We start from the raw sequence: 14,230 nt of genomic DNA, 5'->3' as shown, positions 1-14,230 counted from the left end.
GCAAAATATACGCACCACTCCTGAACCAGTCTGGTGGCCTCCTTTCACGATCTGAACGTTGAGGAATAAAAGGACTGGCACCTGGATCAAGACTACAATCTTGGGGAGAACTGGTTGACTTCTGTTCGGAATTCAAAACAATTCCTGAAATGTCATTTACAGTAGCCACTTCAGTGCTATTTACAGTTTCTGTATCTGAAGCACTTGGTTGATCCAAAATATGAGAATCAGCATGATCCAACTCGACAGACGATGACGTGATACCTGGGTTACATTGGTGATCTCCAATATAGAGAAATGGAACTAAATCCTCACTCACATCTTCAGAAGAAATATCTTCAAAATCCATCTCCTTGAGTTGTGTTCTTGTGCGCTGTGCAGGCATGGTCACATCTGGTACAGGTAGAGACATAAAAGGTAGTAGCATATTTCGATGCAATGTCTTTAATTTTTCCATTCTCTTTTCACCACAATACTGGTATGTCCTTATCTGGCCGACTGACAACTGTATATGGGTCACTGGACCAGAAATCTGCCAATTTGTGCTTTCCTTTTAGACCAACGTTTTATCACGAGTACTCTATCTCCTTCTGTAAGAACTGCTTCCCTTACTCTCCTGTCATCTCTTTTTGTGTCTGCATGCAGCTTTACTGGACAATGTTATAAGCATAGTCTAACGTTTTCTTCAACCTGGCTACATACCATACATCTGGATTAATGCCAAGGAAAGCATCTATAGCCAAACGGGAATGTCGCCCAAACATCAGATAGAATGGTGAGTAACCAGTGCTATTATGCCTTGTAGCATTGTATGCATGTACTAATGCGGGAACATACATTTTCCAGTCTGCCTTTCTATCTACCTAACATCTTGAGTAAAGTCTGGTTAAATCGCTCTACCATTCCATTTCCCATTGGGTGATATGGCGATGTGCTAGTCTTGACAGTGCCAGCCAGTTTACAGAGGGCTTTGATAACCTTTGACTCAAAATTGCGACCTTGATCACTATGTAGCTGTGCTGAAAACCCATAATGAAGAAAGAAATCAAATAATGCCTTAGCTGTTGTAGTAGCTGTTTGATTCCTGGTGGGAACTGCATGTGCAAATCTCGTAAAATGATCAGTAATCACGAGAATATTCCCACATCCACCTGCTTCCTCAAGAGAAAGGTAATCTACACAAACTAATTCCATAGGTTGACTTGTAGAAATATTCACAAGTGGAGCTGCAACTTGATTACGAGAACATTTTCTGCGAATACATCTACCACAAAGCCTGATCTTTGTTTCGACATCTGTGGACAACCCTGGCCAATAAAAACTGAACTAAATCTACTGTTCTGTCTCGACCCTGATGTCCCATGTCATCATGTAGCGCATCCAAAACTAATTTCCTCCATTGTGTTGGCAATACAAGTTGATATCTCAAATCACCTTGATGGAACTTTTTTCTGTATAAAACACCATCCCTAACCACAAGTTTGCAAACTAGACGAACAGTTGGTTTTCTTCCCTTTGTGACATAATATATCACTTTGCCAACATCCAGATCTTTAGACTGTTCTAAGACCCAATCTACATTCCTAAAAGGAACAGTACTCTCCTCCACAACATCTGGTGAAGTTGCCAAACATTCAACCATATTCACAGACTAAGAACCACAAATAGCCTTAACAACATTGGACTGAATATCTGTAGCAGAAAAGTTTGGTTGACGAGATAAAGCATCTGCATCCTTGTTAGCTTTTCCTGCACGATAGATAATCTTAAAGTCATATGTTGACAATGCTGCAAGCCACCTGTGCCCTGTCGCGTCTAACTTGGCTGTTGACAAGACATATGTGAGGGGATTATTATCAGTTCTAACCTCAAAATGATTGCCATATAGATACTCATGAAACTTATCACACACAGCCCATTTGAGTGCCAAAAACTCCAATTTATGTGCTGGATAATTTTTCTCTGATTTCCTCAATGCACGACTAACAGAAGCAATCACTCGTTCCTTGTCATCTTGATGCTGATACAAAACTGCCCCCAAACCTTCACTACTGGCATCTATATTGAGAATAAAGGGTTTAGAATAATCAGCATACGCAAGTACTGGTGGTGAAGTTAAACACTCTATCAGCTGATTAAAAGCTGCTTGATGTTCACAAGTTTTGGCTTTACCTTTCTCCAGTTTTCCAAGAAGTAAATCAGTCAGAGGTTTGGCCACTCTCGCATAATTCTGAACTAACCGACGGTAATAACCAGTGAAACCTAGAAATTTCTGCAACTCCTTGACAGTTTCAGGAACTGGCCATGATTTCAAAGATTCAACCTTATCTGGATCAGTTTCTACTCCTTCTGAGGATACAACATGCCCAAGATACTTGACCCTGTTTCTGGAGATTTCACATATGGACGGCTTTAACTTCAAACCATGTTCCCGAAATACAGATTCAACTCTGGTCAAGTGTTGTTCAAAAGTTTGTAAAAATATGATTATATCATCCAGATAGATCAAACATTCTTTCAGGTGTAAATCGCCCATACATCTCTCCATTAACCTCTGAAACGTTGCTGGGGCGTTGGTCAAACCAAAAGGCATCCTATTGCATTCAAAATATCCCAAGGGACCTGCTGTTTTCTTCTTATCTGATTCACGTAATTCTACTTGCCAGTAACCTGAACTTAAATCAAGCTTTGAAAACCATTTTGATCCAACAAGACAATCTAAAGTTTCGTCAATCCTTGGCAAGGAATAGGAATCCCGAATGCTTTTAGCAATAATCTTTCTCATGTCAATGCATACTCTTAGACTGCCGTCCCTCTTACGAACCCATACACTATTTGAAGAATAAGGGCTATGACTTTCACGAATGGCTCTACACTCAAGCATATTCTTAAGATGTTGCCTAACTTCCTCAAATAAAGCCGGGGGTATTCTACGGTATGGTTCCTTGAAAGGCACATCATCCATAAGATTGATCTCATGTCTAACTGTTGTAGTATGGCCCAAGTCTAGAGAATGCGGAGACATAATATCTGTCCACCGACAAAGCATATCCTGTACTTGACCTCTTTGATCACCAGACAAGGGGCTATCTGCTAAATCAATAGTAACAGGCTTCTCATCCATAGCACCGACTGAAGAATCATCACTATCATCTTCCAAATCCAAAGGCAAACAATCCATAACCTGAACCTCTTGCAAACTACATAGCTCTGCTTTGCGAGGAAGTGTAATAGTTCTAGCAGACAAATTGCAAACCTTGACAGACAATAGCAGTCTTACGCTGACCATCAATTTCTACAACTCTAGGACAAACACCCAAACCCTCAGGGCTAATCTGTAACTGCTCCGTCACAGCACAGTGTTTACCTGGACTAGTTTGCACTATACCCTTCAAAGTGGTCGCCACCATAGGTTGCAGAGTAATCGGATGCTTATTGGACGACTTCACAGTAACTAAACTAGCCGAGCTTAAGTAATCAAATACCATCTGCCACGGCTATGAGACAATCTGAGGTGCCTTACAATAGAACAATCTAATAGTGTTTGTACCAAGAATCATCGGAACCTGGGCACTAAACTCAGTATCCTTGACTACCAACACTGGTACCATGCAAGTTCTATCATTAAATGGGACACCAACGGAGAGTTCAATATAGCCAATGTACGGGAGTATATCACCAGTAGCGCCGCTAACCTTCAACTGAAACTCTTCTATGGGACGTAACCTAAGATCATTTAAGTTCTGATAGTAGAAAGACTCTGAAACGGTAGTAACTTGAGATCCAGTATCTAGCAAAACAAGACATTCATCGCCATTGACAAGAACAACAGTTTGTACACTAGGGCCTACCATTCTAGAAAACAAATCATTGGAGCGATCGCCTTCACCGATAGCTGTTTGCTCCTCAACAGAAGTCTTTAATGGTTTAAATCTGTATGACCATGATCACCAATAATTCCTCTACCACGACCATGCCCACGAGGATTACCTGAAGGATTAGACGGACCAACTTTACTTTCAATAGCAGCTAATCTCTGTACGATCTCACTGACATCTTTTTCTAGCTCCGATGAAGTAGACTGACTCAACGCCTTCTGATTCTTTTCTAAGGTATCAATTCTCTTGAGAATATCCTTTAAGTGTTGAGAAACATCTGAATCAACAACTTGAAAACTAGTATACACTTTCTGGTGTCTAACATCCTTGACCATAACAGATCCAGTAAGTTCCTGTTCTGTTTCCCTGACAACTCTGAGTAAAGAATCCAAATCTGAACAATTATCAAACTTATGCCTTGTTGCATCCTTCAGTCTATCATTCCTTATACCACTCCAAAACTTTGTTTTCAAGATACACTCAAGAGCATCCTCATGTATAAAGTCACCCTTTGATTTAACTTTCAACAAAGTGTCTTGAAGTCTACAGGACCAAGTTGCCAACGATTCACCCTCCTTCTGGCAATCAGTGAAAAAATTCTGCAGCAACGTATCAGCTGAACTAACACCATAAATACTGTCAAGCTTACTCAAAATGTCATCCACTGATGCATGTTCACCAAGCAAAAGGACAGCTCTACCGGTTTCACCCTTTATCGACTTCCTAACGCCCTGTGCTAAGATAGAGGCTGGATAATCCCTACTATTCAAACACTTAACCTCAAACATCCAATTCTCAAACGAAGACTCCCCCTTGGCATCACTACCTAAGAATACAGATATACGGGGTGGTTGAATGTATTGTGTGTTAGGTGGTAACAAAGAACTTGCCCGATGCCTGGGACTGGACGGTTGAACCTGATATCCTGAAGTCTCTATGTACTTGATCATCTTCTGAATATCATCCTCACTAACTCCAGCCTTGCTACGTTTGGATTCCCAATCCTCTTCAGTTCCGCCAGTGGCCATTGCTGAAAGGATCAGTGATAAAAGTAGACAAATAAATACAAGTCCTGAAAATCTAGAATACATCAGTCAGCAAACATCAAAATTCCACTAATAATGATAAGAATCACATCTGGTTCCCCAAGACTGTCAGCTCTGAAAACAAAGTCAAGTATTAACAACATGGTATCAAATCGTGTTCATAATTCAAAATGTGCAATGCAGTTAGGCATGTGATAATTTCCTTATGACAATTCTCACACTCGCACCAAGCTTTCAATCTCCTATCAAAAGTCAAAGCTAAGATGCACTAGCAAAACATTTCAAAGCCTATTCACTATATAAATCATATAAAATAATATTCAACTATTCCGAAACATGAAAGCAGTAATGTCACAACCCAGAACTACTTCACATATTTCTTCAGTGGCATGTTAAACAAATGGCACAATAAACATTAAACACATGTGAAATTCAAATAAGCATTCTATAGTGAACAGCTGAAAAAGAAACAGAATGGTCAATACATTGATCAAATGTTCAACTCAACGTCAACGTTCAATGTCAACTTCCACACGCGGAAACACGAAGCAATCCATGGATAGTATTCACAGAATAACACAAGTGAAAGTCATTCCAAAATGTCAAATAAAATGTCTGTTCACAATAATATGTACATCGCGAACGCGAAACGCGAGTGTGCACACCTAGACGGGTAGTACTAGTACTCGACGTACTGTTAATAGTACTACTGCCGGCAACGTATCATGATGTTATCGGGCCCTACCACAAAACCTGGTCACCAGAACACTGACAGGAATACTGTATCCATCGATGAAACGATGCCCATGGCCAGTGGTTAAAGCTGTCATGATGTTGTGGCAGTCATGTACATTGTAGTTATGGCGGTCATGTTGTTGTTGAGAACACCAGCCCCCACGTTGGGCGCCAAAATGTCGCAGGGTTTTAAAACACGACCACTGGGCTGGTGTTCAATTTCTTTATTCTGCCATTTGCCATCGTGGTACAAACACGAGCGGGCCGTAAACCTGTAATAAGGAAATTACGTAGAGGGCTGCCACTGCCAGCATGGTGTGTGCCGGGCACATGGCACATGCAGCTTTTATATCACCTGAGTGCACAGACTGCAGGAGCAGCATGTGCCAGAGCCCATAATGTACCTGCCGGCAGCCAGCTCAACTATGGCAAGCTGTTAGGGACAACAATTGTGAAATGTGCCAGAGGTGCTGTGCTATACATTGATATCGTCTTGTCTTCCTGTAAGTGGTCTATAGGCCTGTGGTCCGACTGTTGGTCTAGTGTTTATATCGTCTTGTCTTCCTCTAGGTGGTCTATAGGCCTGTGGTCCGACTGTTGGTCTAGTGTTTATATCGTCTTGTCTTCCTGTAGGTGGTCCATAGGCCTGTGGTCCGACTGTTGGTCTAGGGTTTATATCGTCTTGTCTTCCTGTAGGTGGTCTATAGGCCTGTGGTCCGACTGTTGGTCTAGTGTTTATATCGTCTTGTCTTCCTCTAGGTGGTCTATAGGCCTGTGGTCCGACTGTACCGCGACCTGTGGCGGGGGAAGAAAGACACGAACTGTTGCGTGTGTACAGAGCGTCACAGAGACGGAGCAGGTAGTGCAGGACGACGCCCAGTGTAAGAGCAACAAGCCCCTGTCCCAGAAAAAGTGCGGAACCCGGGAGTGTCCATCAGTGTGGTTCACGGAGGAATGGGCGGAGGTGAGGTGTAGACATGAGAGAACAGAGGGGTGGGGGTATGAGGGTGGCGGACGCTGGAGGAGAACTGAAGGTGAGACCTGGGAGGAGAACTGAGGGTGAGACCTAGGAGGAGAACTGGGGGTGAGACCTAGGATGAGAACTGAGGGTGAGACCTAGGAGGAGAACTGAGGGTGAGACCTGGGAGGAGAACTAAGGGTGAGACTTGGGAGAACTGAAGGTGAGACCTTGGAGCAGAGCTGAGGATGAGACTCGGGAGGAGAACTGAGGGTGAGACTCGGGAGGAGAACTGAGGGTGGGACTCGGGAGGAGAACTGAAGGTGAGACTCGGGAGGAGAACTGAGGGTGAGACCTTGGAGGAGAACTGAGGGTGAGACCTTGGAGCAGAACTGAGGATGAGACTCGGGAGGAGAACTGAGGGTGAGACTTGGGAGGAGAACTGAGGGAGAGTTTTTTTTACCTATACGCCAAACGGAATCTGTTTCTGTCAAGAGAGGGTAATACTATTCTTTTGCAATCATTTACTTACAATGGTGATTGCAGTGTAATCCCAGCTGCGGGCCTGGCGAGAAGAGTCGCCGTGTGTTCTGTATGACAACTGATGGGAAGACGTATGTCGACGAGGATAACTGTGACGCCGCCGAAAAACCGTCCACGAGGATGCCGTGCATCAACCAGAAATGTCCACCGCCTCAGTGGGTGACGGGCGAGTGGGGGCCGGTGAGCGCCATAGTTTGGGGAGGGGGAGTTTGTTAACCTATAGCTAACCCAAGTACCTGTTTCTTGCCCACCCCGTGTCTTTTCATCTGCTTAAATCCGATTTTAACAGGGACATTGTATGTGTAATGCATATTTTACAATTTTATCCAGATATGGTCATTCACTGTCATGCGGTGATGTTTCTGTTTGTTAGGTTATACCCTACAGGTACAAGTCGATACAATGAATAGTTCACTAGTGGGGCAGGGATCTGAACCCGAACCATCCACGGCGAGTTGCTGTAGCTTACACCAGGGGGTTACACACCAAACATTCGTAAACTGATTCTTAACTGAACATGCCATGAAATACCGCTCACCTGTGGTGTTGTAGTGTTCCCCTGAGTGTGGGCTGGGCCAGCAGAGACGCAACGCGCAATGTCGAGCCTTCTCCGGCCAAGCCAGCAGCGAGTGTACTGTCAAGGCGAAGCCGGACACAATCAGACGCTGTGACAGCAGCTGCGAACCTGACGACGAGGACGGTGAGAACATGTTGACACCGTAAATAAGGACTCCCTCCATATAACGGACCTTGATATCAGCACCTTAAATAACGACTCCCTCCATATAACGGGCGTTAATGTCAACACCTTATATAATGTTGTGTAATGGTGACACGGGTGATTGTGATAAGGTTGTGTAATGGCGACACGGATGTTTATGATAATGTTGCGTAATGGCGACACAGGTGTTTATGATAATGTTGTGTAATGGTGACACATATGTTGATGATAATGTTGTTTAATGCCGACACAGGTGTTATGATAATGTTGTGTAATGGCGACACAGGTGTTTATGATAATGTTGTGTAATGGCGACGCGGGTGTTTATGATAATGTTGTGTAATGGCGGCACGGGTGTTTATGATAATGTTGTGTAATGGCGGCACGGGTGTTTATGATAATGTTGTGTAATGGCGACACAGGTGTTTATGATAATGTTGTGTAATGGCAACGTGGGTGTTTATGATAATGTTGTGTAATGGTGACACAGGTGTTTATGATAATGTTGTGTAATGGCGACACAGGTGTTTATGATAATGTTGTGTAATGGCGATGTTGGTGTTTCTGATAATGTTGTGTAATGGTGACACAGGTGTTTATGATAATGTTGTGTAATGGCGACACAGGTGTATATGATAATGTTGTGTAATGGTGACACATATGTTGATGATAATGTTGTTTAATGCCGACACAGGTGTTATGATAATGTTGTGTAATGGCGACGCGGGTGATTGTGATAATGTTGTGTAATGCCGACACAGGTGTTATGATAATGTTGTGTAATGGCGATGTTGGTGTTTCTGATAATGTTGTGTAATGGTGATGCGGGTGTTTATGATAATGTTGTGTAATGGCGACACAGGTGTTTCTGATAATGTTGTGTAATGGCGATGCGGGTGTTTATGATAATGTTGTGTAATGGCGATGCGGGTGTTTATGATAATGTTGTGTAATGGTGATGTTGGTGTTTATGATAATGTTGTGTAATGGCGACGTGGGTGTTTATGATAATGTTGTGTAATGGCGACGTGGGTGTTTATGATAATGTTGTGTAATGGCGACACAGGTGTTTATGATAATGTTGTGTAATGGCGACGTGGGTGTTTATGATAATGTTGTGTAATGGCGACGCGGGTGTTTATGATAATGTTGTGTAATGGCGACACAGGTGTTTATGATAATGTTGTGTAATGGCAACGTGGGTGTTTATGATAATGTTGTGTAATGGTGACACAGGTGTGTTTATGATAATGTTGTGTAATGGCGACACAGGTGTTTATGATAATGTTGTGTAATGGTGACACATATGTTGATGATAATGTTGTTTAATGCCGACACAGGTGTTATGATAATGTTGTGTAATGGCGACGCGGGTGATTATGATAATGTTGTGTAATGCCGACACAGGTGTTTATGATAATGTTGTGTAATGGCGATGTTGGTGTTTCTGATAATGTTGTGTAATGGTGATGCGGGTGTTTATGATAATGTTGTGTAATGGCGACACAGGTGTTTCTGATAATGTTGTGTAATGGCGATGCGGGTGTTTATGATAATGTTGTGTAATGGCGATGCGGGTGTTTATGATAATGTTGTGTAATGGTGATGTTGGTGTTTATGATAATGTTGTGTAATGGCGATGTGGGTGTTTATGATAATGTTGTGTAATGGCGACGTGGGTGTTTATGATAATGTTGTGTAATGGCGACGGGGTGTTTATGATAATGTTGTGTAATGGCGACGTGGGTGTTTATGATAATGTTGTGTAATGGCGACGCGGGTGTTTATGATAATGTTGTGTAATGGCGATGCGGGTGTTTATGATAATGTTGTGTAATGGCGACGTTGGTGTTTATGATAATGTTGTGTAATGGCGACGTGGGTGTTTATGATAATGTTGTGTAATGGCGACGTGGGTGTTTATGATAATGTTGTGTAATGGCGACGGGTGTTTATGATAATGTTGTGTAATGGCAACGTGGGTGTTTATGATAATGTTGTGTAATGGCGACGCGGGTGTTTATGATAATGTTGTGTAATGGCGACGTGGGTGTTTATGATAATGTTGTGTAATGGCGACATAGGTGTTTATGATAATGTTGTGTAATGGCGACGTGGGTGTTTATGATAATGTTGTGTAATGGCGACATAGGTGTTTATGATAATGTTGTGTAATGGCGGCGTGCATGTTTATGATAATGTTGTGTAATGGCGACGCGGGTTTTTATGGTAACATTGTGTTATAGCCACTCTTGTGCTTGCAGTGTGCGAGGACAAGTACAAGGTTGCCTACTGCCCCCTGGTTCTCAAGTTCCAGTTCTGTGACCGGGAGTACTTCCAGAAGATGTGCTGCAAGACTTGCTCTGCCCTCAAAAACAAAACTGGTTAAATTTCACGTTTGATTTATTATAAATCTGGGAAACTCGTGTGGTTCAAATATTTTTCAGCTGAGATTTTGAGAGCCGAAACGAAATTGTTCACTGGAACGAACATGAACCGGTTTGACTGTGTTTCGCCATTAGGACCAGTATAATGTAGACCACATGATGTGTCCGGGATGACGACATGATGTGTCCGGGCTGACCACATGATGTGTCCGGGCTGACCACATGATGTGTCCAGGATGACAGTGCTGAGATACAGAGATGTAGCATCCTGGTCCGCCAGCGGGGAGCACGTCTTGCATGGAATAGCGTGTGTCCAACTCACTGTACTTGTGGCCAGGACATGTCTGTTTCAAATACCAACTTTACTGAGTTGGATGTCAGTACCGAATACAGCGTAGCACAGTAAGGAGTGTACCTGGTCAATATAACGTCAAATATTCAACAGTCAGGTGTACAGTATGTGTACCTAGTCAATATAACGTCAAATATTCAACAGTCGGGTGTACAGTATGTGTACCTGGTCAATATAACGTCAAATATTCAACAGTCAGGTGTACAGTATGTGTACCTAGTCAATATAACGTCAAATATTCAACAGTCAGGTGTACAGTATGTGTACCTAGTCAATATAACGTCAAATCTTCTACACTCAGGTGTACAGTATGTGTACCTGGTCAATATAACGTCAAATATTCAACACTCAGGTGTACAGTATGTGTACCTAGTCAATATAACGTCAAATCTTCAACACTCAGGTGTACAGTATGTGTACCTGGTCAATACAACGTCAAATCTTCAACACTCAGGTGTACAGTATGTGTACCTGGTCAATATAACGTCAAATATTCAACAGTCAGATTGTACGGTATGTGTACCTGGTCAATATAACGTCAAATCTTCAACACTCAGATGTACAGTATGTGCACCTGGTCAATATAACGTCAAATCTTCAACACACAGGTGTACAGTATGTGTACCTAGTCAATATAACGTCAAATATTCAACACTCAGGTGTACAGTATGTGTACCTAGTCAATATAACGTCAAATCTTCAACAGTCAGGTGTACAGTATGTGTACCTGGTCAATACAACGTCAAATCTTCTACACTCAGGTGTACAGTATGTGTACCTAGTCAATACAACGTCAAATCTTCAACACACAGGTGTACAGTATGTGTACCTAGTCAATATAACGTCAAATATTCAACACTCAGGTGTACAGTATGTGTACCTGGTCAATATGACGTCAAATATTCAACAGTCAGGTGTACAGTATGTGTACCTGGTCAATATAATGTCAAATCTTCAACACTCAGGTGTACAGTATGTGTACCTGGTCAATATAACGTCAAATATTCAACACACAGGTGTACAGTATGTGTACCTAGTCAATATAACGTCAAATATTCAACAGTCAGGTGTACAGTATGTGTACCTAGTCAATATAACGTCAAATTTTCAACACTCAGGTGTACAGTATGTGTACCTAGTCAATACAACGTCAAATCTTCTACATTCAGGTGTACAGTATGTGTACCTGGTCAATATAACGTCAAATATTCAACAGTCAGGTGTACAGTATGTGTACCTGGTCAATATAACGTCAAATATTCAACAGTCAGGTGTACAGTATGTGTACCTGGTCAATATAACGTCAAATATTCAACAGTCAGGTGTACAGTATGTGTACCTGGCCAATACAACGTCAAATCTTCAACAGTCAGGTGCACAGTATGTGTACCTGGTCAATATAACGTCAAATATTCAACAGTCGGGTGTACAGTATGTGTACCTGGTCAATACAACGTCAAATATTCAACAGTCAGGTGTACAGTATGTGTACCTAGTCAATATAACGTCAAATATTCAACACTCAGGTGTACAGTATGTGTACCTAGTCAATACAACGTCAAATATTCAACACTCGGGTGTACAGTATGTGTACCTGGTCAATATAACGTCAAATATTCAACAGTCGGGTGTACAATATGTGTACCTGGTCAATATAACGTCAAATATTCAACAGTCAGGTGTACAGTATGTGTACCTGGTCAATATAACGTCAAATATTCAACAGTAAGGTGTACAGTATGTGTACCTAGTCAATATAACGTCAAATATTCAACACTCAGGTGTACAGTATGTGTACCTGGTCAATACAACGTCAAATATTCAACACTCAGGTGTACAGTATGTGTACCTAGTCAATCTTCAGGAGGTGCATGGTATGTTTACATAGTCATTATAGTATCCAACCGTCAACTGTATACCATTCCAGTATTAATGCAGTCATGGAATGTTTGAGAACTAGTAAACAGTACGTTGTTCACAATATGGTTAACAAATGTTCTTCTGGTTGGAGTGGCTACAAGTGATTGAGTTCGGCCTGGGATGTCCCGGACGGTCTTCTTGCCTGACTTTGTGATCATCATCTGCGGGAATGTTTCTGTCCAGAACGTATATATATGTTGAAGACATTGGCAGAAGAGACAGTTGGTGATTAATAATTAGAGTAGGGTTTATCGTGTAGCGAATGTGAAAGATTTCTTTCATTAGACGTGAGAAATAAATACAGTCAGTTCTGTTTAACATGTACGCACAACTGTTTTGTTTTCTTATTATCTCCAGTAACATTTCCGGTTACGTTGCTTTGGGCCAATATGAAACGTCAACACACAACATGCCTCGGACTTACATTTCATTAAAGAGTTGCGTAACTTATACACGTCAGGATACGTTGATGACGTAAGCTGAGCCCAAAGATAATTCTCGTGTCAGTACCATACCCCCAATAATTGGTGTCAGTAGAGTCCATACCCCCAGTTGTTGGTATCAGTAGAGTCGATACCCCCAATTATTGGTTTCAGTAGAGTCCATATCCCCATTTGTTGGTTTCAGCAGAGTAATTACCCCCACCCCCCACCCCAATAGCTGGTGCCAGTAGAGTCCATACCCCCCAATAGCTGGTGTCAGTAGAGTCCATACCCCCCAATAGATGGTGTCAGTAGAGTCCATGCCCCCCAATAGTTAGTGTCAGTAGAGTCCATGCCCCCAATTATTGGTTTCAGTAGAGTCCATATCCCCAGTTGTTGGTTTCAGCAGAGTCCATACCCCCAATAGTTGGTTTCAGCAGAGCCCATATCCCGAGTTGTTGGTTTCAGCAGAGTCCATACCCCCCCCACCCCAATAGTTGGTGTCAGAAGAGTCCATACCCCCCAATAGATGGTGTCAGTAGAGTCCATATCCCCAGTTGTTGGTTTCAGCAGAGTCAATACCCCAATAGTTGGTGTCAGAAGAGTCCATATCCCCAATAGCTGGTGTCAGAAGAGTCCATACCCCCAATAGCTGGTGTCATAAGAGTCCATACCCCCAATAGATGGTGTCAGTAGAGTCCATACCCCCTAATAGCTGGTGTCAGTAGAGTCCATATCCCCAATAGTTGGTGTCAGAAGAGTCCATACCCTCAATAGATGGTTTCAGTAGAGTCCATATCCCCAATAGTTGGTGTCAGTAGAGTCCATATCCCCAATAGTTGGTGTCAGAAGAGTCCATACCCCCAAAAGCTGGTGTCAGAAGAGTCCATACTCCCAATAGCTGGTGTCAGTAGAGTCCATATCCCCAATAGTTGGTGTCAGAAGAGTCCATATCCCCAATAGTTGGTTTGAGAAGAGTCCATATCCCCAATAGTTGGTGTCAGAAGAGTCCATACCCCAATAGATGGTGTCAGTAGAGTCCATATCCCCAATAGTTGGTGTCAGAAGAGTCCATACCCCCAATAGATGGTTTCAGTAGAGTCCATGCCCCCAGTTGTTGGTTTCAGTAGAGTCCATGCCCCCAGTTGTTGGTTTTAGTAGAGTCCATATCCCCAAGAGTTGGTTTCAGAAGAGTCCATACCCCCAATAGCTGGTGTCAGTAGAGTCCATATCCCCAATAGTTGGTGTCAGAAGAGTCCATACCCCCA

The 14,230-nt window shown here is 42.5% G+C and overlaps 2 protein-coding genes across 2 annotated transcripts in view; both read left to right on the top strand.

Annotated features, from left to right (window-relative positions):
- Positions 1 to 10,304, top strand: part of LOC124263977 (A disintegrin and metalloproteinase with thrombospondin motifs 6-like) — a 60,544-nt gene extending 50,240 nt beyond the window's left edge. Inside the window, exons 21-24 of the mRNA XM_046698707.1 lie at positions 6,419 to 6,623; positions 7,164 to 7,340; positions 7,713 to 7,860; positions 10,146 to 10,304. Coding sequence (XP_046554663.1) covers positions 6,419 to 6,623; positions 7,164 to 7,340; positions 7,713 to 7,860; positions 10,146 to 10,270 — 655 coding nt within the window. The 3' untranslated portion in view covers positions 10,271 to 10,304. The remainder of the gene's footprint in view (positions 1 to 6,418; positions 6,624 to 7,163; positions 7,341 to 7,712; positions 7,861 to 10,145) is intronic.
- Positions 10,305 to 11,203: 899 nt separating this feature from the next.
- On the top strand, positions 11,204 to 12,864 carry LOC124263934. The gene is made up of 2 exons (XM_046698663.1): positions 11,204 to 12,325; positions 12,430 to 12,864. The coding sequence occupies exons 1-2, from the start codon at positions 11,510 to 11,512 to the stop codon at positions 12,571 to 12,573; spliced, it is 960 nt and encodes a 319-aa protein (XP_046554619.1). The 5' UTR covers positions 11,204 to 11,509; the 3' UTR covers positions 12,574 to 12,864.
- Positions 12,865 to 14,230: the final 1,366 nt, after the last annotated feature.

Source organism: Haliotis rubra, unplaced genomic scaffold (genome assembly GCF_003918875.1).
Source record: "Haliotis rubra isolate DU_JTF1 unplaced genomic scaffold, ASM391887v1 Scf90, whole genome shotgun sequence".
NCBI classification, from domain to species: domain Eukaryota; kingdom Metazoa; phylum Mollusca; class Gastropoda; order Lepetellida; family Haliotidae; genus Haliotis; species Haliotis rubra.
This window is presented reverse-complemented; position numbering and strand designations above follow the sequence as displayed.

Coding starts and splice junctions, on each gene's coding strand:
- LOC124263934 (XM_046698663.1), top strand. CDS start 11,510: ATGACGTCAAATATTCAACAGTCAGGTGTACAGTATGTGTACCTGGTC. Junction 12,326..12,429: donor AGTATGTGTACCTGGTCAAT/ATAACGTCAAAT, acceptor CCTGGTCAATAC/AACGTCAAATATTCAACACT.